We start from the raw sequence: 26,771 nt of genomic DNA on the forward strand, positions 1-26,771 counted from the left end.
AAAAAAAAAAAAAAAAAAAAAAAAAAAAAAAGAAATAAATCTCTAATTTCAATCGTGAAAAAGAAGGGACGAGTTTTTATCCTCCTTTATATGAATACTACATTTCTGACAAGTAATTTTAATTTATACACGTAAGAGCCTTACATAGGGAATATTATTACAGGTGATGAGAATCTTTTCATTTCCCGACTGTTTCACACAATTTCCGTGGCGAGGATCCAATCTAACGTCTCTGATATCATCATCGTTTTCCAACCAACTGCTCGTTTGACGTTTCTCAATGGAGATAATCGAACGGTGACGAGAAACCGATCAACCGCTATGAACCTCCTCCTACTTCCTCCAAATCTCGTCAAAGGAAAAAAAAAAAGTTTCCTTTAATTTTTTCCGCCCGTGTACGACGACTCTGATTTGTTTGTTTTCAAAAACTTGTTTTCCTCATCTCAACGTATTCGTAAGTTGAAATATCGACTAAGAAATCTTTGCAATGTGCATCGCATCCGAACGATTCGAACGTTCGAAATCCTGAGAATGTATATCTCGAATATATGCGACAATGTTCCGTTGCACGGGCACATATCTATCCTCGAATGCTTGCGACGATACCTCTATCTATCGAGTACGAGTAAATATAAGGGATGCATCGAATTCATCAAATAAGAAAATTAGAGGGTGGCAGTTCTGATCTGATCCAGTCGTGGTAAAAAAAATATTGGTGGTAAAAAAATATTGGTGGTAAAAAGGAATATTCTTTTTATCATTTTTTTTATTGCTGTACCGATTCATGGATCAGTGGCATGTAATAACAGATCATTTTCATGATTCCTTAATCACACATTCAACATGAGCACGTGCCACGTCTTTATTACACGTTGCAGAGTAATTTATTTTATTAATTATACATCGAGCAATAACTTCTTGCGATAAATGTTGTTCCCAATAAAACACTATAAAAACAAATTAAAAACAGAAAAACAAATTAATGGCCATGTATTAATGGAAATATTATTCTTCTAAGAGATCGTATTATTACCATATTAATAACAACTCTTTATATGCTTCCTGTTTATATCTAATATCTTCTGTATCTTGTGCTTTTTCTCAATGATTACTCGTTCATTTGTCTAATAGCTAAATTATAGTTTATATAACATTATCAGATAACATAATTAAAAAGAAAACAATTAGGTCGCTGAGATTAAACACGTTTGAAGATGCGATAAACACGAAGTGTAATTAAAAACAGAAAATTATATTATATAGAAGAATGAAATGGAGAGATCGAAAAATCCTTGTGATATTCTATAAAGAAATTCTTTATAGAAAACATATATGAACTTTCAGAGGGATAAAAGAGTCGCCGTTTGAAAATGAGCTTTTCTAAACACTGAAAAAAATAAAAAATAAAAAGAGGGGATGGAAGAAGAGAAAACACGGGTCCAGCAATTTTCCTATGCAATAACAGGCCCTTGTTGGTGCAAAACGGGCATCAAGCCTGGGGATATTGCCTTATTCAACGGCCGTTGAACGCGACAGGGAGAGTCGGAAAAGAGGCTTTGTTACGCTCTCTTATTTTTCCTTCCTTGCATTGCAAACGACAGATCATGAACCTGCTTAACCTAACTTGACGAAAAAAACAGTTCGAAGACACGCGAAAAAAAAGCACTAATAATAATTGCACTATACACTCTTCGATTATCCATGCAAACACATCTGCATCATTCAAAACGTCTGGTCATCGTTATATTTTTCAACAAATAAAAATATTGTTGTGTCGAAAGTAAGAAGTATAAATATTGTTCTCACAACAGGGTATCCGTTAAACACGTAAAACTAAAACTCTGAAAAATGACAAAACAAATGATTGAAAAGAGTGCTCGAAAGATAACGTATAGAATAATAAGATAGAATAAAAAGATTAGAATTTGATAAATACCCATTCCAATTGGTCGCATGCGATTCGTATTTTTCTTTCTTTTTTTTTTTTTCTCCGGGGAGTAAATGAACGGAGAGAGAAGAGTGGCTACGATGAGGATAGTCCGGATGATAAAAGAGACAAATCCCGCAGGTCCGTACAGCTATAAAACAATCGATGAAATACTTGCGGGGCCATGGGTACGGCCATCGCTAAAACTTTTAAAACCCACAAAGGAAACATTTAGGGGGCGTCACCTAGTGATGAACGAGCTTGCCACTCCTTCGCTCGTTCCCAACGCGGTCCTCCTTCGTATATTTCTCTTTCTCGGTCGATTACGTTCCTAACTCACCCACGAGAGACGGGTAACTTCAAGGAGGTCGTTTATTTAATGCTTTATACACGTCCATCTTCGTATCCTCTCTTCTCTCGTCCTTTCCAATATATATCCTTTTTAACCTTCTCCTCTTCCTTTGTCCTACTTTGACGCGAAAATATTTTTTCTCTCTTTTTAGTCACTCGCGAGAGAAATTATAACATCAACAACTATATATGTGTATATATATATACATGTATATATGATGAAACAGGCCATCTGAAAAAAAAAATAATTGTTGGGTTGGTAGAAAGATAGGAGCTTCGTATATACACGATGCAAAGTTCTTAATTAATTCTATTAATTATAGGTACTTGCTATGGTATATAGCAAGTATATATGCAATTTGTATTAATCTTATCTGAAAGAGTTATATTCTCTATTGTATATAACCGTTTCGTTATAATTATCCGATTTAAGAGACTTTTAGAGACATTGGAAAAGAAGAGAGAGAGAGAGAGAGAGAGAGAGAGAGAGAGAGTGGAAAATGAAGTAAACAGATGGGTAGTAAAATAAAAATAATGGAATTTCTAGGGATCGATTAAAGAACGAGCTCAAAGGAAGAATGGACGCTGTAAAAGTGCATTCGCCGACGAAAAAGGTTTCCATGGAACGCAATTAAGCGATGTAATGAGATTCTTGTGACGACCATACCGAATGTTCCTCTCTATGTATGTTTGTACCTGGCAAGCACGCGTGAAATTCTCGAACGAATGTGGAAAAATTTAAAACGAAACGAAAACATATTTCCACCAGCGTGAAAGAAGATTGGATTTCGTATATCCAACTAAATGCCAAAGCCATTCACTTTTATTCGTTTTGCATATCGAGATGAGAATTAACGAGCGTTTCATCATTCGTCGTTGTGTCTCGTGTCGAAACACACAATTCGATGAAATGCAATTTCCAAACGAATCGACCGATTCGGGTAACGAGCTAATTAGACACGACCAACGACTTAACCTAACTTTGCAAACGTCCTTATAAATCTGACGCGAAACTTTTTAATTAAACGGTGCGACTTGTACATTTATTACGATTATGCGCAATATTAAATACAATTTCCATCGTTTTTCTTATATATAAAATAAAGAAGAAAAAAATTTCTTATTACTTACTCTTAAGCGATACAAATTATTGGATACTAAATTTCTAGTGAAAAACTCGACTAGGGAAAAAAGTGGAACTTATATAAATTACACGATACGCGTCGTGTCATGAAAAAAAAAAAAAAAAAAAAAAAAAAAAAAAAANAGAGCAGTAAAGATGAAACTAAACGATGAAAATGCCTGTGTAAAGCGTCAATCGATGGGCTTAAAAGCGCAAAGGCGATAAAAATCGAATTTTGGGATCGAACTCCTGTCAGTGACGACCTAATTTTACAAAGAGCTCCGGTTAGTCGCGCGTGTATTTTTCACCAATATTTAACTTATTCGAGTGAATTATTCGACGGTATGACGTTGAACGAAACTTTTTGTAAAAGTAGCATGAGCGTATAACAACCGTGACGCAGAAGTTTTTCTGTGACAATGAAACGACAAAGTTTCACGCTATCAGCATTAGTCTTTTTGTTCTGAATAGCTAACAATAAGTATTATATCCAGTCACAGCTTTGACAAGTTCCATCTGAATACCCGTTCTTATCAACTTTCAATTTTACTATACTAAAGATAATACTCGTATAACAAATACACATTCGATGATCCTCCAAAATTTATTTTGTCGATGAGCACACATCAAGTCTGTCTAATAATACAGTACTCGGTGAAATTGCGACCCAGTTAGGCTTTGACCCACTTGGTTCCATCCGTAATCATCCTCGAGTGCTCTGCACGGATTGATATTAGAGGTAAACGTGCCACGCTAGGAGGATACCTGTGTCTAGAATCACGTTTTCATCGGATACTAGCTTCATTTCCTTCATAAATGCTAAAAAATATCAATTACCTGTGATTGCTTGTATTTATTTTTAAATAGACACGATAAACAAAAAATTTTTTTCTCTTAGTCATCAAACAGGATGTGGCAATGGGCAAAGATTAAAACCTCTAATTATCAGAACGACAACTTATGATAAACAATTTTTTCGATTGAATAGATTCTATAAACTGATCTTATTATTTTTGAACGATAATGTTTTTATGGAGAAGAGAAAGAGAGAGAAAGAGGGAGGGGGGAGGGAGAAAGAGAGAGAGAGAGAAATTCAAAGAACTTGAGAGCAAGGGGAATAAGGTTGGTAGTCTCGGTATACATACGTGCAACTGCTGCAATACACACAGCCGATGCGTCTGGCATCTATAAATAGAATTAAACCCCAAAGAAGAACCAAGACGGTACCGGTGAAACGACCACCGAGGTTGCCGCGAGGTTGCCACGAGGTCACCTCAGGTCGGATGTCTATAAATCACATGTGTGAATTGCCGCTACATTGCACACGGATTCAATTAATTACATTGCAAAAATTGCAACAACGCAGTATAACTTCGCAGTAAACGCGATAATAAATTTTCCAAAAGGACCAAAATATCTTGCATCGGTATGATTCTCAAATTTCAAATTGCACTAGCAAGTATCTGAATGTTTTCGGGGCATCTGTTGCGCACGTGAGTTACGACCTAGCCGTAAGGCATCGTCCACATCTTTCCCTTTTGCGCGAATATGTTTCACGTTTCCGAGATCTGCCACCTTTTCGGATAAACTTACATAGATAGAAGTATGTTGTTGCAGTGTATATTTGCTCTCTGTTAAATTTTCTACCACTATCTCATGATTGTTAAATTAAACGCTAGATTTACATTTCGAATAAAGATTTAAATCGTACTTTCACCAAGTAATCGATCGACGATATAATACGTAATATAAATATATAGATGATGAACAGTAGTTATTTGTTATTGTTTACAATGAAATCTAGACAATGTAAGATTTAGACAATATGGTTTTTAATTGATTTGTTTTCAATATTTAATTTTCGTCTTTATTATTTCGCGTTCTTATATCATATTTAACGATCGAAATAATAAAACAAAACTACATAAAAAAAAATGATAGCCATCCGTGAAATTTAATATTTAATAAAGCAAATAAAAACAAATAATATACATCATCTTTATCGAATCGTTCATTTCATTTAATATTCTTCTATTTCTATAAATGTTTGAATATTTTATATTTGATCATAAGAAAATGGTAAAGAAAACAAGAAATTGACGTTATAAATTAAATTAAATATAAAAAACAATTATTGTATATTTAAAATGAGAAAAACGAAAATACAGTTCGATGATAACAATGCTTGCTTCGTTGAATAAACAAATAAAAAATATAATAAGATGACTCACCTTTTCGAGACACTCCTGACCAATAGCTTTGGGATCGACTTGTACCTCAAGAATGACAGAATTAGCTTGACTAACGAGACACCACATCTTGTCAGGTAGTATCCAAAAAGGTTCTTACACGCACCGTTTTTTTCGATAAGACTCTTTTCGGTAATACGATTTCGACTAGGCGTAACAAACCGACAAATTAAAATGCACAAAATTTTCGACACGCGCGTTTACAACGATCTCTTCCTTGAATTCACAGCTGGTCGATGACCGGCTTTACTTGGTACGTTTTTAATCATAACAGATTTAAAACGTGTACCTGTCCACAGCTGTCACTGTATCCTCACACACGACTTCGTACATCATCAACGTGCTTACGCTCGTATTGTTCGAACGCGTCTCGTCGGCTTCCATTTCTCGGTGCAGAATGGCACACGTACTGACCGCTTCGCGCTGCCAGTATTAGTTCGTGAAATCGAATCACCTCTCGATGTCTATAGAATGGCGCTAGTGTTGTAAACGCACAAAACACACGAACGACGCGCACCCAACCGACTATATACTAAGATTATGATAAAAGAAAGGTTAGGTTCACACAGCTGATACCCCCTCTGTGTAGAATATTTTCTTTTCTACCTGAATATCTGACCATTTACAATAAGCGTAAACAGAAATATCCAATAACGTTACAGTTGTATTTTTTTATCGAAACTGCGTCTGCGCTCAACGAATAAAGTTTAAAAATTCAAAAATTTAAATTTAATAATTAATAATCTTATAATATATGAGAGATTATTTTTTTAAATGAATTATGATAAATTATTTTTTTTATATAATGTTATTGTAATATCGATAATTCATATGTCTAATATCGAATAAATTGCATTGCAGTCATTATATTCAAAAAAATCAATAACATTATATTAAATATTTCAAAATTAAAAGTGAATGGATATTAAATTTCAAAACAATTATCATTGTTTAATAAATGATAAAAACCTTAAGTACAAAGTAATTACCTTTTGATCGTTTTTATTTCCGAACATTAATACTGTACAGATTAGTCAGCATACGGAGACAGGGTTTATACATGAGGTATAATTTTTTGTATCTCTACCTTAACAAAGTTTAAATGTGTGTTTCAAACAAAACAAATAATATATATTATGTACATCGTCGTGAGAATCACATCAGATTGGGAGCTTATATGTGATTCTTTGGAAGTTGTACAGAATTGTTTAACAAATTTTTTATGTCCTCGATGCAGCAGAATTATGGAATGACATCTAACAATATACACTTAATGATGTACAACTTTCTACCACCACCCTAAGCTTTAACATTTACACGTCATGCTAATATATCTAGGCCTTGATATATCATAATGACGATAATTTGTTTGCATCTATATTGCTATCATGACGGCACTATCCTTAAACTTTCCATTATGGTGGTAAAAGCTCGGCATAGGTTACATTTATTGTCGTGTAGCAACTGCAGAAAAAATTCTAATAATTTGAATACCACCATCTACAATTGAAGGATATACACATTTCCTGACAAAAGTACAACATAACAACGATAGATACGTTTTAAGACATGATAAAACAAAGTACTTAATGTACATTTATAGCATAAGATGCAATATTTATAAGTAATCGATACGATTTTTCTGATTTAAATTTCGGCGCGGTAATTCTTGTGCAATTCTGCTTTAATGTCGTATACCAACTCCAAAATTGTATGCACAACCTATATTATAAAAAAACAAAAAAAATGTTTAACTAAAAAATATTATTACTTCTTCCGTATACATTTTATATTAACTTACAGAATCTTTATGCATAGACACAGTCTGATTCATTTCTTCTGTTTTTATTTTTGTATCAGCTTCTATACGGGCTGCTACATCTTCTTTTGATCCCATATGCTATGTGTAACAATAATAAAAATATTTTCTGTATAATATTATACATTTTTTATAATAGTAATATTTTATTAGATTAAACTATAAAAAAATTATATGCATATATTAAAATTTACTCACTTTTGCTTCAAATTCACGAAATTGTTTTTCTCTTTCTTGCCTATATTTTTCAATTTCATCTTGAGCTTCTTCTTTTGCTTGTTTCAATCTACGTGCTTTACCTGAAAGAAAAATTATTTTATTATAATAATTTTACTAATTATATTATATTATGATAAATGATTATTAGAATTTCTACAAATAAACATAGTAATGATTAAAAATATTTCTCCAAACTTATTATTAATAAATTAATTGATTTATTTTTATCATAAAATATCAAATAATATTATATGTATATATAAAATTTATATTTACATTTATTAATATTCATGATAAAAAAATTAACAAATATTTCAAATGAAAATTTTAATAAATATATATATTAAAATATAATTTTTCAATGCATTTAAAAGGTTACACCCATTTAAATTCAGGGTCATAGAAAAATTGATTATAGCGGGTTATGTTAAAAACATATTCGTGTTAAAACATGATTTATAATGCTTGAATAGAAACTTACGTTTTCTAGCTTCTGCAACTTTTTCTGCAGCTCTTTTTTCAGCTGCCAAAAGCTGTTGAATACCTTGCGTTTGGCTGGCCATCTTCGCAACAGAATGCTATGTTCTGAAGGAATCGCAAATCGATCATATGACTTTAGAGTTTCCGTTGTTTGCCCCACCTTAACGATGGCGCTCTACGATATGATTAAATATAGACAAAGAGAGCAAATAATGGAAGGAAGATAGAGATAGAATAAAAATATTGAAATAGCGCCATCTTCAGAATAGATGAAACGCGAAAAAAATAACGAATAGAAGTAGAAAGATAGACATAAACTAAGAATTGATCATTAACGCCATCTTTCGAGTAGAATAGATATCTTTTTAAATATATAAGATAAGATAAGATAAAGGATCTAAATAAGAATTGAAGAATAGCACTATCTTTTAAATATTTTTGACATTTAAAAAATGGCGACAATAATACACTTTACTCTTTTCTATTCTTTTCCTATTTTCTATCCTTTCTATATATGTTTCATCTATAGCATTCTGAAAATGACATTGATTTCAATATTTTTATCTTGTTTTTATTTTTCTTTCTCTTTTTTTTTTCTTCTATATTTGTTTTGCAAAATTTATGCGATCAAGAGATAACGATTTTTAAATATTTGTAAAAATGATGCGTGTAAATTGTAAATATTATTATTTAGGAAAAACATTACATTCTAAAATTAAAAAAAATATAATTTTATTTTTAGGAATATATAACGAAATTTATTTATTTTAAAATATTTTATTTCCTTGAATATTTTGCCTGTTATTTAATAAAATTTTTTCTTGGCGTTTCTTTTCTTCTTTAAATGCTTCACTATTAGCTTTCCGTTCTATTCGTCTTTCCTAAAAGTAACAATAGTAATTTTATATTTATAAATATATATTTGTATGCATATACATAATAAAATAATTTTACTTTTCTATATTCTTTAAGTGCTTTCTTTCTTTGTTTTCTTTCCTCGGGAGTTTCATTCTTAGATCTTATACTCAATGTACTTAAGGTAGATTTCATAGTTTCTGCAATAGACTGAGGACATTTTGATTTACAATATTCATTTTGTTGATCAAATTGAGCCAATGTTTTTGCAGTTAATTTTTCAGAAGATCCATCTAAAATATTTCTTGGTATACCAGTTTTTGGATTGACTTTGATCTTTTGTGGATGCTATAAAAATATTTATATATTGTAAATTTACATAAAAAAAAGAAATAAAAAATATATAGGTAAACATTTATTCTTAAACAACCTTAGGTTCAGAAATTAACTTTGGATGATTGTAAATATTACTATAAGTACTAATAATACTTTCACAATCCCATTTGTCTTTTTCTCTTGCATTAACAATAAGTTCTTCTAAACTGTCTTCATCTTCAGAACTTGAATACTCATTTTCTAAAATTTTCATTCTATCTTTCATCAATTGTGCAATATTATCAGCCTATTAAAATGAAATCACATTTAATTTTTTCCATTAAATATATTATCTTAAATTTAACTTACATTTTCATTTTTCTTTTTTTCAAATTCTGTTGCACATTGAAGAATCAAATCTGAATTTGGTGCAATATGTCCTTCGATTTCATCACAGTCTAATGCACCAATTTCATTATCATCATATGCAGTATACATCTATAAAAATAATAATATACTTTATGTAAAAATTTATACTAAAATGATATAATAAATATTTACTTTTTCAAACTTATCATCAAGAAGCGTTAATTGTTCATTTCTTCTTATCACACTGCTACTCATTGAATATTCTGTAAAACGGGATTTTGTTTCTTCTTCTTTAAAAGTGTATTGAGGTCCATTTAAACTGCATACTTCATCTTTTTCTTCATCTGATAATTCCATATGTCTTTCTGATGAAATATCAGATGCTTCATCTGATTCATATAATCACATTTTTAAATTATAAGTAAAAGAGTTTTACTAGTTTAATAATATTTTCATAAATACATACCATACTCTTCTTCTAAAATATCACTATTGTTTGCATTAGCTAATTCCATAAAATTATCTTCTAACTGATTTTCTGGATTATCATAATCAAAATCATCATCCATAGCTGCAACTATATCTGGATCTAAATCTAATTGCAATCCTGAAATTGGGGCTGCTTTATTTAAAAGCCCAACTTTCTCTTCAACATTTGAAGCAAATACAGAAGATGGTAAATTAATTTTAGGTACATTATGTGATTCATTTATTTTCGAAGGTGTAGAATCTACACGTTCCCATTCAGCTGTTAAAGTATTAACATCTTTAAGATGTTGTAAATAATCATAATCATCATCAAAATATATGCCATATTTTCTTTGTTCTTCTTTTCGTTTACTATCATCTAACTTTTTTTTTTCAAATTTAGCAGCTTGTGTATCTCCAATAGGAACAAGCACGCGTTGTGGTGCGGTTTCATCAGCAATTAATGGATCTCTTTGAGAACGATGAACTAAATGAAATGTTACTGAATTTTTTTTATCAATGAATTTTTTTGTTTTTCCCTTAGGCTGAAAAAATATTTAATTTATATAAATATTTGTAACCTAATAAATATAACCTAAAATATGAATATAAATTAATTTTTTTTTCAATTTACCATTTTGTAGTATTTTCTTATTTAATAAGCAAAATTAAAAAGCAAATTAGTAAAATAATATTTCGAATTATTCACAAATTTAATATTTTATAAATATTATTGTCACAAAACACGAAAGCATGTACTCAGTAGTTCTCAATCTAAACCTAAATAAAAATTTAGAATTCATATATTTAAGATAAAGCTATAAAAAGTATATTTAAAATTATAATATTTTCATTAATTCTATTTAAGATATTAAAATATTAAAGGACACATTGTATATATTAGTAAATTAAATATAAATATAAATAAAGAGAAGAATAATTATATTTTGTATTTTTAAATGTATTATCTTCATAGTAGTCAATATTACAGCGTAGACTATTGATATTCGATAAACACGTAACTTTGAAGAGAGTACAGAAAATGGGACTATTTGATCGTTTAGCAAATCTTTTAGGTTTTAAGAAAAAAGAAGTAAACGTTTTAGTAGTGGGCCTTAACAATAGTGGTAAGTCGACGGTCATAAATAATTTCAAACGCGAGGATGACCGTTGCATAGACATAGTACCTACTGTTGGGTATAATGTTGAAAAATTTTCATGTAAGTTAAATAATGACAAGTGAACGACATTCGATGTTGAATTGACGTGCTTAAGACAGTATTTCTACTTTATTATTTGCACTTGCTGATCTGTTCAAGCACCAATTGTTATTTAATACAATAAAACAAATTAAATTAAAGACAAGATTTATTTTGAAACAATATATATACATGTATAAATGTTATATGAAACATACAATACATTACAATTAATTAAAAATTACAATTAATTAAATTAATGAATATTTATATTATACATTTCAGTTTTTTCTTTTTCTTTTTTTCTTTTATTTTATTTTGCAATAATTTTCTAAGTGTATTCTAAAATTGATTTTTTTTCATTTTCTATCAATATCTGAATTATTTTTAGTTATTGTAATATCACTAATACTGGTTGATGTGATGGAATCAGAAGAATGTTTATTTTGATGTATTGGAGTACTAGTTAATGGTTTAATTAATTTTTTATTTATTTGCATATGTTTAAATGCAATTGTATCAGAAGATTCATTTTCTAAATTATTCAAATGAAATTTCAATTTTGTCTGTTTTAATCTTTTTTCTTTAAAGTTAGTTAATTTTGGTGTTAATTTTATCACATCTATATTTTGTTTAATATTTTGTGATATTTGCTCTTTATTTTGAATAGGATTTTCATGTAAATTTAAAATGTTACTGAAATTTTCTTCCTTTATTTTTCTCTTTTTTCGTCTTTTTTTATGATGTGTTTGAGATTTATTTTGTATAATTGAATATGTACTTAAAAATCCTTCTTCATCTGAATTACTTAAATTCTGAAAATAAAAATAATGTTTTTTAGAGATAGTAGTTCATGTTAATATTTGTTTAAAAAACTTAAAACTTTTACTTACATTAATTTCTAATGGACTATCTTCAGCATTTTCTTTTGTCCATTTGAATGCTTCCAAATTCAACATATTCTCAAATGCTTTATGCAAATCAAATTGTTTAAAACATACCAAAGATTTTTGTAGATGTTTTTTTACATTTTGATCTAATTCATTTTGTGTTGTTGAATTTACTTCAATTTTGTGTGGTCTAGCTTCACTGATATTATATAAAAGATATATAATTATATTTATGTATGAATCAGTATTTTTATAATATAAACCCATCAATTCTAAACTAATTTGCGTATATCCTAAATTAGATTGTAAAGTACTATTTTTCGTATGAGAAATAATATCCTAAACATTAAAATTTGTATTTAATATTTTAATTCTGTATTTTTTTATATAGAAAAATAAATTAAGAAGATTTATACATACCATCAATGCAGTATATTGTGTCTGTCGTATAAAATAAGAATCTATATGTTGTTTACAAATTTTTAAGAAATGTGGTATTTTTCTTAATTCAGTAATAGGAAAGTCAGATGTTAAGTCATTTAAATCAATACTCATTGGCATTACCCATTTTCCTAAAGTTCCTTTTTTTTGATTATTTAATATTTGTATAGCAAAAATATTTTTTCTATCATATTTATTTAAAGGTGAAAAATTAAATATATATTCATTTTCTGAAAACTTGATACAATAAAAGCCAGAATATCTATATAATTCAGATTTCAATTGTAAATTAATATTTGGAACTTTATCAGTATTTAAGTTACTAACAAGATTTGAACGAAAAATACATTTAGTATTTTTAAATTTTAATATATCCAAACTACATTCAATTTGTAAAATTAGAGACTTCAATTGTTTTATTTGTTTTTTTAATTTGTCTTTCACTTCATTTACGGGTACTAAAATAAAATAATTCTTAAGATTTTTATAATAATTAATTTAGGGTTAGAGTTTCTTAATGATTTATATTACCTTGCTTTTCTTCTAAATCTTTTTCATTATTAATAACATTACGTAAAATATCACACACCTCCATATTTTTAAAAAATTTTTTTTCAAATTGATTATTTTTTTTAAATCTTATAGCGCCAATATATTGTGTTTATTATATATATATTCAGTGATTCTCATTCATTTTAATATATGAAGAAATAGTAAAAGAACAGGTATCGATTTATAAAGTAAAAAACATTAAATACATATAATTTTAAAATCATCGTATATATCAATATTACAAATTTTATTACATTACAAACTGTAACATTTTTTTTCAGTTAAAAATGTTAGTTTCACAGCATTCGATATGTCAGGCCATGACCGTCATAGATTATTATGGGAACATTATTATAAAGATTGCCATGGTATTATTTTTATAATTGATAGTAGTGACAAATTACGATTGGTTGTTGTTAAAGAAGAATTAGATATGCTTCTTCAACATCCAGATATAGCTGGTACAAATTATTTTCTTTTTGTTCTTTATTAGATATCTTCTAAAAATTAAATTTTCTTTGCTAAATATTTTAGGTCGTAAAATACCGATTCTCTTTTTGGCTAATAAAATGGATTTGCCTGATTCTCTAACCACTGTTAAACTTGTTGCTGGGCTTGGTCTTGATCGTATACAGAATAAACCTTGGCATATACGAGCAACAAATGCAATTACTGGAGAAGGCTTACAATTAGGCATAGAATGGCTTACAGATCAAATTCGTGACATATATATTAATAAAAGATAAAAATAAATTTATATATCATAATATTGTTGTTCATGAAAGTTAACCAAACAAAAAGCAATCGATTATAGTATTTAAAATTGAACATTTTTAAATCCACATAAATAGTACTTATATATGTATTTTACTTCGATTTCGTTCTCATTTAATGAAATTCAAATTACGATGAATGAATATCTAATTTATATAATTCTAATCATCTGTCCAATGATAGACAATATATACATATCAAATCATGTTTTTATAATAATTTGTTTAAATTATTTATTTAAATAGAAATATTAATTATATTGAAAAATTTTTATCAACAAATTTTATATGCAATAAATTGTGTGCAATGTGCTCTTGGTAGATGGCGTTTATAAATGCTTATCTACGTCAGAGTTTGTGCGTGAACTGTAATATTGATTTGTAACATTTAACAGATTGATGTAAATTTTTTAGATAATTCATATAATGTTTATAAATATTAATAAAAAAATGAAAAGAGATTTCGCGGCTTATATTTTGTTTTCGATTTTATTTAAATTTATACAGTGTAATAGCGTAAATAAATATGCTTTACTTATGCCAAATGTTAGACCAAATAGGGTAAATATAATTAAAAAAAATATTGTTTAATGACATATATAGGTTTTTAATAAACATTTTTTTAAATAAAATTCTCAAGTTATATTAAATGAATAAATAAAAAAATAATAAAAAAATATTTTTTCTTATTTTTAGGAAGAACTGTATTTGTGTACTCCTGTTAAAGTAGATCCTTCTAAAAATTATTATTTGACGGGTTTTGAACCAAATGCAACAATGGCAACTGCTCATCATATTCTTTTATATGGTTGTAGAAAACCTGGTAGTTCAAAACCTGTATGGGATTGTGGAGAAATGGTACACGGTATAAATGATAATAAGGATACAATGGTACCATGTGCAGAAGATTCTCAGGTACATGATGTAGAAAATATAAAACAGTAATTTAAAAATTTTGTAAAAAATATTATTAATATTTGATTATATTAATATTTGATTATTTATATATATTTTTATATTTTTAGATACTGTATGCTTGGGCTAGAGATGCACCAACATTAATTTTACCAGAAGGAGTAGGTTTCAAAGTTGGTGGAGATTCTTCAATTAAATATCTAGTTCTACAAGTTCATTATGCTCATATCACACAATTTCAAGATGGCAGAACCGATGATTCTGGTGTATTTCTATATTACACATTAAATCCATTGAATAAATTAGCTGGTGTTCTTCTTTTGGGAACTTCAGGTATCATACCACCTAGAAGAACAACATACATGGAAACAGCCTGTATGATAAAAGAGAACAAAACTATTCATCCTATTGCATATAGAACACATACCCATTCTCTTGGAAAAGTAGTTTCTGGATATTTGGTAAAATCAGATTACACTTGGATAGAATTAGGCAAAAGAGATCCTTTAACTCCTCAAATGTTTTATCCCGTACACAATAAAGTTTCAGCTAGTCAGGGTGATCAAATAGCGGCTCGTTGTACTATGCAAAGTACACGTGATAGTTGGACATATATTGGCGCTACTAAAAATGATGAAATGTGTAATTTTTATTTAATGTATTATGTTGAAAATGACAAACCATTGTCTATGAAATATTGCTTTACTGTTGGTCCTCCTCATTATTATTGGAAAGATGCTGGTCTTTTTAATATTCCTACTATAGAGGCATCTAGTTTATAACATGATATATAAAAATCTCGATTAGAAATTGATACAGAGACAATGTTATTTATAATGAAAGTATTTTATCTATTTATTGTAAAATAGAATTTGTTCTTTACATTTTATTTGTATTTGTGATAAATTTTCGTATTTAATACGAAATTATGGCAATTTCTAAGTTGATGTTATTAACATTTTGTTCCTATAACGTGCATAAATTACTTATTTTATTCTTAGAATTATTTTGTATTCAAAATAACAGTACTTAATTAATTTTATTTTAATGTATGAATGTATTATAATTATGTTTTATATCTAATTTTATATAAGGCCTACTAACTAAATTTTAACGTACCTGCCATTAATTTTATCCGATTATTGTATCCAGCTATAATGGACGAAGAAACGTAAACAGTCTCCCAAATAAACTCTATCTTTTCTATAAAAAATCTTGAATTCAATATTTAGCGATTTTTTTGTCGTGACCATTATGAAATGATAAATGTTTAATCGTATAATAATAGAGACCATTTTCGAAATCATAGACTGAATGTATTATATTTTTATGGTATATTATGATACGATTTTACTTTATAAATGTACGTTATAAATGTAACAAATAAAATTTATTTTTTAAGTTAGACAAAAGATACAAATGCATTTTTTATGAATACTACCATAATAATATTATTTCAATATATATAAGAATAAAATAAATGCATATCTTAAAAAATATGATTTATATAATTTTTGTTTCGTTTATCTCTTACATTTTTTTTTCATTTTTCAATTCAAGAATATTAAGTATCATTTTTATTATTAACAATTTGACAATGTAATAAATATTTTGCAAAGTTTATTGTCTCATAGATTTAATTCTTCTTGAAAGTATGTCGATAAGCGTGGACGTACGTTTTTGGAAAACCAATGAACGGAGAAAGTGCAATGAGTATGTAAAAGAGTATGTAAAAGAATCTATCGAAGGTGTGGTCGTGCACTTTAAAAGCTATCGAACACTTAAATAGCTAATTTCTCTTCAAAGAAGAAACTTAAACTTTTTATCGATTTCGTCTCATTTTTCATCTATAATATACGAAATAACAACTTATGCAAATAATATTCAAATGAATCTTTATGCTATGAAAAGAAAATTAATTGATATTTACACTGTAAATTAATTACAATAGGTTCGCAAAACCGTTAACATCGTTCATGTGTCTTCAGCATCTTCTTTTAAGACCGTCGATAATCGCGCGACTTCGACATTATCTATTTAAGAAAAGTAATTTCTTTTGAAAATTCGCATACATAAATCAATTCTTCTTTTCGTATTTATCTGTAGCTTTAGTAGAAGTAACTTTCTTTTCTCTATAGAAACATAAAGGAAGAATATAAAAATAAAGTATCATATATAAAGTTGTGCATATAAAATCGGACCTAATATTTATACGACAGGATAAATTTATTATAGATTTTGGTTCTATGAAAGTAATTGATCGAAACGTGAGTTGTATCGAAATAATACGATCTTGTGAAAGTAAAATCGGATCGAAGCCTCGGTATACTTTACACTTCCGGTTCTCGAACGTGTTCTTTTGTATAGTACGATTTACGACTTCGTTGATGATTTGATGGTTGCGCCATCTCAAACAAAAATCTAATGAAGATCAAAGATGAAGTTTATTAATACGAAAAGATAAGAAAAGTGTCAAAAGGTTAATTATAACATGATGAAACCAGATATTTGTACGTTTGAACATTTCTATCTATTCAAAATAGAATATTAGCGTTCGTTTGACAAATATATGATTTCAATGATACGATGCGATATATACCAGAGAAAGTTAATCAAATATTTAATATGTTAACTCGCGCTAAATTTGTCTTAAACATTTAGCTTTCGTTTCAGACTTCATAACATCGAAAACGAAAACGAATTTTATTCCAATGTGGGAATAGTCACCACTCTCTTTACCGATGAAGCAAATTTTAAAACGATTTCAACGATCATTTCATCTTTGACACGAACCCTTTTACGAATTATTTTTTATACACGCAATTATAATATATCCATCCAATTAAAATTCGAGGATAAAAATTCAGTAATGCGTCAATGAAAACAGCGCGTACATAAAAGTATGATCGTCGGTAAAAGAATGTCTTGTCGTTAGGAAAGCGAGCGAAGCACATGCAGTCGATCAACCGTATATGCTCTGCAGCCAACTTCGAAAGTAAGGGGCCTCGATCACGTTTTGTTCGACGCAGGTTCGCGTACAAACCAAGTAAGTAGACACGACCTATGCTTTGTTTCTTTTTTTTTTTCGTTTCTCTTTTATCGAGTTCTATTTTTCATCTCCTCTCTCTCTCTCTCTCTCTCTCTCTCTCTCTCTCTCTCTCTCTCTCTCTCTCTCCATTTCCCTATAAATATTTGAATCAACTTCGAAAAGAATAAGAAACGAGAAAATCGAATTTCGAATCGAAGAATCACACTTTTCAAAATTCAAACCGACGGATTTTCTTTCCGAAAGCGGATTTCACCATGCGTTATTTCATGCGCGAAAGTCTAATTGATCCAATTAAATGGCGTTGTTCGATCATGCAAATTTTTAAATGAAATCGAACGACGCGATTTGATTTTCGTATTGTGATCGTACACACACGTAAATCGAACGAAACCAGATATCGTTCCGGGGTCTAGAAGTCGGATTAAGTTTTAGATTCGAAAACATATCTTGCCCATTAACGGCAAACGAGGCTACATTGCATCGACTCGAGCGCGCGTATTTGTCAATGTAGCACGTCTTCGAAGAATCGTAGCGAGAATAGATACGCATTAAATGCTCGCCTTTCGCGAGTATCCATCCATATCTCTTCATTCTTTATTCCATTCTTCTTATTTAATTTTTCGTCAATATTTATTTCCTTTATTAGAAAACTACTTTATTAGAGACTTAAGCGTATATGATTTTTACGAATTTCATTCATTCGTCTCACAACCGAAGAAAGAATTGAATAGGAACGAAAAGGAATAATTATCCGATTCGTCGATCTCGAGACAAAATTAAGTGAATATCAGAGAGAGAAAAAGAAAGAAAAAGATCCGTGTCCAGTCGTATAGTAGTTGGTAAAAAATTGGCGCGTGTTAGGGGCTGGGAAATGCATAGATACGAGGGATGTAGCTAAGCCCACGCTCTTTCGACCGATAACTCCGCGGACGAGTGGCGAAGATCGGTGGTGAGAGGGTGATGGAATGAGAAAGAGAGGGAGAGAGGAAAAGAGGCACGTGGGACAAAAGAGAAGTCGGGATTGGTTAAGCCGGTTGGAAAAGCCCGCCTGGCTCCTCGGCCGGCCGGCACTTCGCTCAGTTCTCCACTGCGCTTCGAACGAACAGGAGCTTTCGCCAAACTGACTCGATCGGGGAGTTACTTTCCGCGATTTATTTCGGTTGTTACATCGCATCATTACAAGATAACGCACCTTTTTCTCTCTCTCTCTCTCTCTCTCTCTCTATTTCTCTCTCTTTCTCTCGTATTTCATATTTTTCTTTTTTTTCTTTTTTTTCTTATCAAAAGACGAGACACCTTTTCGAATATTTTTTTTCAACAAGCCCTTTCCGCGGTTTCGTTTCGGTCCCACTTTTCGACTTCTTACAGCAGACTTCCTCCTCAGCTCTTGTCCACATACTCGTCCTCGTCCTTGTCCAAGTTATCGTTCCAATTTTGTTCGGAGGACAAATACGAGAAACGAGAAACGAGAAGAAAATAACTATGCCCGTGGACGAAAAAGCATCGTTATTTTTCGTTTAGGATATCTCGATAGATTTACAGATTTATCGTTCCCAAACGAAGAAAGGATTAATAATAATCGGACGAGAGGAAAGGATTCGCTACGGAAAGCGGTAAGTTTTTTTTCTTCTTGTACTATTTCCATTGTTCTCTCTTGTTTTCTTTCCTGCTAAATATTTTTTCGAGTTTGCGAGACTAAAAAAAAAAAACGAGAGAAACATTTAGATTTGGGGGAAATTCGTTATTTGCCAGACAGAAATAAACGTGAAATGTTCTTTTTTTTTCTTTTTTTAATGGAAACTTTTCTCTAGAGTATATAACGTACAGAACATACATATATATGTATATTTTATATGCACGAGGAAAAATGAGTACTAATGTTGCCCATTAACAAGAGGTCCGCACAGTACACAGCCGCGGTATACTACTGCCTGTATAGCTTTGGGAGTTCGTATTCTCGGTTAATTACGAAACTGCGGAAATTTAATTTAAGGGCGTTATTAAATTTTCATCAAAATTTTATTCAACCAAACTACTTGCCAAAGGATAATTATCATTTTCTTTCCATTTCTCTTTGCTCTCTCTCTCTCTCTCTGGAGGAGAAGAAAGAAAAAATATTTTCAGGGGGGGAAACAAAGAGGAAGTTGGTCGCGGAATATAGGAGGAATTCGATGGTGCATTCGTTCCGCATAGTTGTCACGAATTCTCGAAGAAATTCGTGCTGCATTAGACACGTGAAACTAAAAGGCCTGGTCGCAGAATTTCAATTATCGGCCATTCAAATGGACAAGCTCACGAATCAGCATTTCATCGAATCGCTCGGTTTTGTTTGCTCGTGCATCCTTAATCGGTTTACGAGTCTATTGATTTCTCGCGTTAACACGAAATCTCGAATTCAGAACGCGAAATTGCCTCCTGATTGGCATTAATCGCTTCCATGCGCGCGCTCGCTCTCCTCTTCTAAATATCGTCGAGTATCGTACCGTTTGACGAGCCTTGAGCGCTTCGAAAAAAGAATCGTAGAAGCGTCGATAAAATTTCGATCGATTTCGGCGCGATTTTTCTCTCTCGAAAGAAACGAGAGAATAGGCCAAGATCTTTTCCCTCTTCCGCAAGAGTTGGTCTAATGCATCGAAGGAATGCCGGATGACGAACGAAGTTTCCTTATTAATACGTTAAAAAGAACGAAGCCAGAAACTATGATATCTACTTGGCAAGCTTTTACTAAAATCAGCTCTTTCATGCGAATCAACCTAAACGGATGTTTCCAATTGAATAGCATATATATATATATATATAGAAACTATTCGAACTAGGTCGCCATCTTTTTTTCCCCTCTTATTCCGCGATGCCCGTGCTCCCCTATCCAATCCTCGATCTCGTTGGATTGTTCGCGAAATTATGTACATCTGTTTGCGTTTTATCGACATTCGGCAGTGCTAGTGTTTTTTTCCCTTCCCCCTAGGGGGACGGGCAACCATTTTCCTTCCTCTTTTAATTTTTACCTCGAGAATTCATTTTATCCTTTTTCTCGTCTCGACGAGTGGAACGAGATCGTAATTGTTCAAAAATTCGACTTGAAACTCGATATCCATCCAATTATGAAGTTAATTGCCCTGCGCTACGCGAGAATCGTATCTTAATGTCGATCATAACAGCGACAAAATGTACGTGCGGTTGAAACGGTTGTGCGATTTTCGAGACGTTATGATTACGAATACGGATAAATTCGTACGAAGCTTTCCTCCATTTTATCACGCGTAACGTATCTTTTCTTTGACAATTAGAGAAAACGCGTGTGATTAGTTAATATCTAATCTTTATACCATATAAATCCAAGAAAGAAAAGTTGTGCTCTTTCGTTTCTTTTTCCTCCGCTGTATTGCTGTTATCTATTGACGATACGAGGAAAGGAACTGTTTATGCAAATAAGTTTTAACGTGGATGAAAAAGATGGGAATCGTAAAATTCTTGCGTATTTATTATCATTATTGCATTAATAAAATAAGATATTCCTAATTGTTCGATTATAATAAGAGTTTCATTTTATACCATCGTCCTCCCCTTATTCCAGTAAGGGATAACTTGGATGGATACCATTCGAATATTATAAGAAGAAAGCTCAACAAAATACACTGATAAACTCGATCGTCATTTTTTTAAGATCGATCGTTAAATTATTACGTTAATTAATCGTTTCGATTCGATGTACATTACTACAATTTACAGGGCAGAAGGGAGGAAGAAGAGAATTAAAATTTTTTTTTCTTCCTTTTTATTTTTATAAAATAACATCAAATGAAGAATTAAAATTAAAAAATTAATCAAAGAATTAGAAATAGCTCTGGGAGGGGATGGAACGAAGGGAAGAGATATTGGCTCTGCCTCTGTAATTTATTTCACGGGATTGATGCCGGTCACGGGAACCCATAACTTTCGTTATTTCTCTAATCAGGGAGGAGAGGGGGGGAAGGGGGAAGGGGGAAGAGCAGCTAGAAAAGAAACGGAGAAATCCTCATCGATGTAAGGAAGCGAACACATGTAAATCGCGTGACCCCTATTCGGGACACGATTCGAACGGAAGTACAGAAAATACTTTGCGAATAATACGGAACTACTATACTTTCTTCTTTTAGGATCTCTGTATTAACGACTCTTCCCTTCTCTTTCTCTCTCTATCTCCTTCTTTCTTTTTTCCCTCCTTCACCCCACCTATTCCCCCTTCCATTCGAAATGATGCGGATGAACGTGCGACAACTTCCACCACGCTTGATTCCACGCGGTAACATGCAACAAAATTTGTAAATTTGTAAAATGATATATGCGCGAACGATGCCGCGCATAATAAACGGTGTTAAACGCAAGTAAGACAAAAGTAAGATCGAACTACGCTTTATTTCATCCTATATATTCAATAAATGCAACAACTAAATTTATAAAATTTTTAAAAGGAAGAAAATTATCGAGCGAAAAATGGGATAATTAAATTACAATCGATGTTAAACGCAAAGATAAAAGTGGGATCGATTTTTCGGATCAAAGTACGCTTAAATCTAAATGACTAGATTCATAAAATTGGCAAAGAGGAAAAAATTATCGAGCGAAAGAGGGATAATATCGGTGTTAAACGCAAAGAGAAAAATAGGATTGATTTTTCGAATCGAATCACGCTTAATTCTATCCAATAAATGCAGCGAATAAAATTGATAAAAAGAAGAAAATTATCGAGCAAAAGACGGATAATATCGATATTAAGGACAAGAGCGAGATCGATTTTTCGAGTTAAAATATAATACGCTTGATTCCATTAAATGCAGCGACTAAATTTCTAAAATTGGCAAAAAGAGAAAATCGAGCGAAAAAATAAATAATATTGAAGTTAAACGCAAGAACAAAAGTGGGATCGATTTTTCGAATCGAAATATAATATATGCTTGATTCCATTAAATGTAGCGACTAAATTTCTAAAATTGGCAAAAAGAGAAAAAAAAATTATCGAGCGAAAAATAAATGACATCGGCGTTAAACGCAAGAACAAAAGAGGGATCGATTTTTCGAATCGAGCTGTCGAAGGCTTATCTCGATGCGATGGCGGGTCGGGAAGTAAGGTCTCGAAGTTTGCCGACCGACTACTTTTTCTCGCTTTTGCGGTCTTTTATTGCTCGCGCTATGGGTCCCCGGGCAGCCGCCGTCGGATCGGGGAAAGATTCGTGGGACAGCGTGTCGGTACGGTTTCGCATGGGTATATCCCCGCGCACCATGAAAATTTCATCGCACGCGGGAAGAGGAGCGGCAGTGAGATCGAACGGCCTGCATACGTAATACGCCTTCTTAGCTAATATAGGCCGGTTTCGTTTTGGGGCCACGTCTCCCTCTCGCGGCCCTCTTCCCCTTCATGTCTCGTTAAAGTCTCGCTTCTTCTTTCGAGGAAAAGAAAACAGCTGTTCCTTCCCTCTATTCTTCCCTCTCCGTCCAACAAATTCGGTTTACACCACGGATCCATTAGACATCTCGGTTGCCGAGCGATCGTAATTAGGAAAGGATCGCGCATCGAGTGTGGAAAGCAAAACCGAAACGAGCGTTTCCTTCCGGCCGGCTCGCGCCACCGATGAACAATCCAGTTGCATGCTTCCTCGCCTATTAACCTCGATAATTTCTTGCATCTTATCGATCAATACACGATATCGAAAGATATTACCACTTTCGATCGTTCGATCGTGGGGCTTTTTTTTTTTTTTCTTTTGCTCGTTTTTACACGAACTTGAAATTAACGGCCGTAGTTCGGTCAATTCACGAATAGAGCGTATGTTTGTATATGTTTGCTAATACACGCGACACAGCGAGGAGAATTTTTTTGGCCACGTTTTTTTCCCAGTCACGTCCACATGCGCACGGATAACCTTGTGTGGTCCACAGGAGAGAGAGATAAAGTGAAACCGTGGGGCCACGCTGTCTCGCGAGCCAACCTCGATCTCAGGGCCGTTCGTGCCGCACCGTTTCTTCCCGCTCCGGTTTTCGTCTACCCTTCTCTTTTCCTCTCTTCATTTCTCTCCTCTCGTCCCTTAAATAACAGCCCGCTTAATTCGCTTATATTACGCATCTTGATGGTAATGTTTTACGATTCAAAGTGTTTACGAATATGCGTTTTTTATTGCGCTCTCTTCCTCTCTCTCTCTCTCTCTCTCTCTCTCTCTCTCTCTCTCTCTCTCTTTTATCGCGAGGAATCCAACGAGCAATTAGGGTCAGAGGTAGTATGGCGATTTCAAATGATGGAGCTTTTAAATACATTTTTCGAGATATCGATAAGACGTAAAATGCGGGTACATTTGCGACTCATTCTCCGTAATAATAAGATTTAGATATAAACATGATGTTTCGCGATTATGCATATTTTATAGGCAATCAAATATATAATTGCTTGCACGAAAATGATTTGAAGTTGAGATAAACCGGGAAAAAATATATTTCTAAAGTACTTTATTTGTAAATTACTGTTATTTAGCATTTTTATTTAATTCATTTCTTCTCGGAGCGAATACAAATTGAATGATTCAATTCAGAAATATTTTCTCATAACGTCTCTACTTTCTCTGCTATCTCTGTTTTCCTTCTATAAGCTTCCAGCCAGTCTATTCGCGCGTCCATAAATTATACTTAAACGGAGGCTCGACTCGCGAAACGGACAATAAATATCGTCATGAGAGACGATACGGCAAGGAGAATCGTGTAAATGGACGTAAATGGTGGGCCGTCCTTTTCTAAGAAAATATTACATTTATCTTTTACACTTATTGTGTATATATATATATACATATAAGTTCTCGGTAGAGGAAGCAAAAGTTTGTGGCGAGACAATCACAACCCTGTTCAACTTTACGCACGATACCTTGTTGTACCGTTGTTGGAAAATTTCAAGATGGACGTTGCTCGATCGGAGGTTCAAGGTCGAATCACGCCGAATCTGAAGGCGGCATCGCAGAAGGCGGCATTCTTTGCTCGTTCGTCCATGCTGGCCACGTTCTTTCTTTGGGAATCTTATTCCACACAGAGAGAGAGAGAGAGAGAGAGAGAGAGAGAGAGAGAGAGAGAGAGAGAGGGATGAAAGAAAGAGAGAAAGAAAGAGAGAAAGAAAGAGAGAGAGAAGCTCGGCGCCTCAAGCATCGTCTACCGTTACCACGTGTCTCTCTCTTTCTTCTCTCCTTCCTTTCCTTTCGATACACCACGATCACACGTGCAAATACCATGGAAACCGCTTCTTTCAGCAAGCTTTCCGAAATTTACAATGCATTGGCAACATCCCTATTTTCAAATCTTTGACGCGTATCAATCGATCGCGATCGTTCGTTCGTTGCTTCTGTCTAACAGTAAGTAACTTGCAATAAGATCCTGTACATATCCCTCGCAGTTGCGTCAGTCGTTAATGTCATATGCCGTGTCTGGACCATTAACACTGAATGGTTTATATATATCTATCGCATTGAACGATGTATTTAATTCCTAGTAAGAAACTATGCTATACCTGGTTAAATTATATTGAATTAAAATTCGAGAAACGCTCCTCGGATAATAAACGGATATTCATGTTTCAAGGTTAGATTTTTAAGATCGGGAAATAAAAGAAATTAGAGCGAGATAGATGCAATGACGAGGTACGAGGATTGGTTGATGATCGTTCGCGCGTTGTTAGTGTGATTTGCACATGTCTCGGGTGAAAGTATTACCGACGAATCCTTCGATGGTTTTGAATCCGAATTCACGGACGAGGTTCGCGCGTGCGCGCCTGCGCCTGCGCGTACCTTACAATTTCAACCGTCTTTTCTGGCCCACTACGGTCTCCTTCTTACGGAATTCATTAATAACTTGGATGCAAACTTCTCGAGAGCGTAGTGAACTACCTCCAACGTCGAAATACCGCTATTCCTTGTCGCCGGTTAAAATGTTCTATGACTAGAAGATTATTTTGTTTTTTGTATTCCAATCTGGTGATAAAGGTAAGGAGTTCGTTTCTAACCTTCTCTTCGCTTCCACTTGTACGAGAGCTACGTATGTTATTTCGACATTGATGTTATCGATTGTGTAATCTCGCGTAATCGTAACGTCGAAAAGTAGAACATAGACGACCGATATTGAAAAAGAACGTGAATGGAGAGTGGATGTCTTCATCCACTTGTGTGTCAATGTACTTACTCGTATGCATACACATGTACATACACTCAACTCGTCACGCGTTGATCAAATATATCAGCATGCTATCTTATTCGAATTTGATTGTTTCAGAAAATGCCGGGGAGATCGGCGGATCTATATAAATGGTTATTCTTGGCAGGATTGTTCTGCTGTTCGTCCTGTCAAAGTGTTTCTTCCACGTTTGAAAACAAGACTGGTGAGTCATTGATTTCTCTATTCTAATATTTTTTTTTTCTTTTTACCTCTTTTTTTTCGAACACAAAGAACACAAATACCCGATCGATCTGTAGGATACGTTAAAGAGAGAATCTCGTAGATACTCAAATATATATATATATATTTGAGAATGTCGTAGATACTCAAATATATATATATTTGAAATATGTGACTATCGCCCGGAAACCACGACTCTGAACGACAATCGACATTGCGGACGAACTTTGCGGATATTTCGATCGACGTACTGCAGAAAATGCGAAAAGCACAAAAGCACGAGAGGATCGGCGAGGATGCACACGAAACCACGAGCCAATTCGAGATGTTCGAGAGGAGAGAGAGAGAGAGAGAGAGAGAGAGAGAGAGAGAGAGAG

The 26,771-nt window shown here is 32.3% G+C and overlaps 7 protein-coding genes across 10 annotated transcripts in view; 3 read left to right on the forward strand and 4 right to left on the reverse strand.

Moving 5' to 3' along the window:
* The window catches only part of LOC122719988 (E3 ubiquitin-protein ligase MYLIP), a 55,628-nt gene extending 49,493 nt beyond the window's left edge, over window positions 1–6,135 (reverse strand). The window contains exon 1 of the mRNA XM_043946355.1: window positions 5,633–6,135. Within this exon, the coding sequence (XP_043802290.1) occupies window positions 5,633–5,719 (87 nt within the window). The 5' untranslated portion in view covers window positions 5,720–6,135. The remainder of the gene's footprint in view (window positions 1–5,632) is intronic.
* Window positions 6,136–6,635: 500 nt separating this feature from the next.
* On the reverse strand, window positions 6,636–8,315 carry LOC122720010 (V-type proton ATPase subunit G). Its single transcript, XM_043946387.1, has 4 exons — window positions 8,170–8,315; window positions 7,668–7,768; window positions 7,452–7,550; window positions 6,636–7,372 (listed from the first exon to the last, which is right to left on the reverse strand). The coding sequence occupies exons 1-4, from the start codon at window positions 8,249–8,251 to the stop codon at window positions 7,298–7,300; spliced, it is 357 nt and encodes a 118-aa protein (XP_043802322.1). The 5' UTR covers window positions 8,252–8,315; the 3' UTR covers window positions 6,636–7,297.
* Window positions 8,316–8,906: 591 nt separating this feature from the next.
* On the reverse strand, window positions 8,907–11,555 carry LOC122719989 (protein LTV1 homolog). The gene is made up of 8 exons (XM_043946357.1): window positions 11,165–11,555; window positions 10,810–10,955; window positions 10,174–10,720; window positions 9,900–10,096; window positions 9,708–9,836; window positions 9,454–9,645; window positions 9,123–9,371; window positions 8,907–9,049 (listed from the first exon to the last, which is right to left on the reverse strand). The coding sequence occupies exons 2-8, from the start codon at window positions 10,810–10,812 to the stop codon at window positions 8,936–8,938; spliced, it is 1,431 nt and encodes a 476-aa protein (XP_043802292.1). The 5' UTR covers window positions 10,813–10,955; window positions 11,165–11,555; the 3' UTR covers window positions 8,907–8,935.
* LOC122720007 (ADP-ribosylation factor-like protein 6) lies at window positions 11,161–14,154 on the forward strand. Of its 2 annotated transcripts, none has more exons than XM_043946382.1 (3): window positions 11,161–11,395; window positions 13,539–13,718; window positions 13,792–14,154. In XM_043946382.1, exons 1-3 carry the CDS (start codon window positions 11,218–11,220, stop codon window positions 14,001–14,003), a joined length of 570 nt encoding a protein of 189 aa, XP_043802317.1. In that variant the 5' UTR covers window positions 11,161–11,217; the 3' UTR covers window positions 14,004–14,154. The 2 variants fall into 2 exon arrangements, with proteins under 2 accessions (XP_043802317.1, XP_043802319.1); XM_043946384.1 differs by having other exon boundaries at window positions 11,168–11,302.
* Window positions 11,697–13,569, reverse strand: LOC122719992. Its single transcript, XM_043946359.1, has 4 exons — window positions 13,237–13,569; window positions 12,685–13,163; window positions 12,268–12,603; window positions 11,697–12,189 (listed from the first exon to the last, which is right to left on the reverse strand). Exons 1-4 carry the CDS (start codon window positions 13,298–13,300, stop codon window positions 11,734–11,736), a joined length of 1,335 nt encoding a protein of 444 aa, XP_043802294.1. The 5' UTR covers window positions 13,301–13,569; the 3' UTR covers window positions 11,697–11,733.
* Window positions 14,155–14,370: 216 nt separating the features above from the next.
* LOC122720000 (peptidylglycine alpha-hydroxylating monooxygenase) lies at window positions 14,371–16,158 on the forward strand. The gene is made up of 3 exons (XM_043946369.1): window positions 14,371–14,591; window positions 14,727–14,945; window positions 15,056–16,158. Exons 1-3 carry the CDS (start codon window positions 14,457–14,459, stop codon window positions 15,725–15,727), a joined length of 1,026 nt encoding a protein of 341 aa, XP_043802304.1. The 5' UTR covers window positions 14,371–14,456; the 3' UTR covers window positions 15,728–16,158.
* A 2,120-nt stretch (window positions 16,159–18,278) lies between these two features.
* LOC122719979 overlaps window positions 18,279–26,771 on the forward strand; it is a 17,233-nt gene continuing 8,740 nt past the window's right edge. For all 3 annotated transcript variants that reach the window (XM_043946323.1, XM_043946324.1, XM_043946325.1), the window contains exons 1-2: window positions 18,279–19,607; window positions 26,272–26,377. In XM_043946323.1, coding sequence (XP_043802258.1) covers window positions 26,275–26,377 — 103 coding nt within the window. In that variant the 5' untranslated portion in view covers window positions 18,279–19,607; window positions 26,272–26,274. The remainder of the gene's footprint in view (window positions 19,608–26,271; window positions 26,378–26,771) is intronic.

This window comes from Apis laboriosa, unplaced genomic scaffold, assembly GCF_014066325.1.
Source record: "Apis laboriosa isolate Shangri-la unplaced genomic scaffold, ASM1406632v1 scaffold9_cov152, whole genome shotgun sequence".
In the NCBI taxonomy this organism is placed as follows: domain Eukaryota; kingdom Metazoa; phylum Arthropoda; class Insecta; order Hymenoptera; family Apidae; genus Apis; species Apis laboriosa.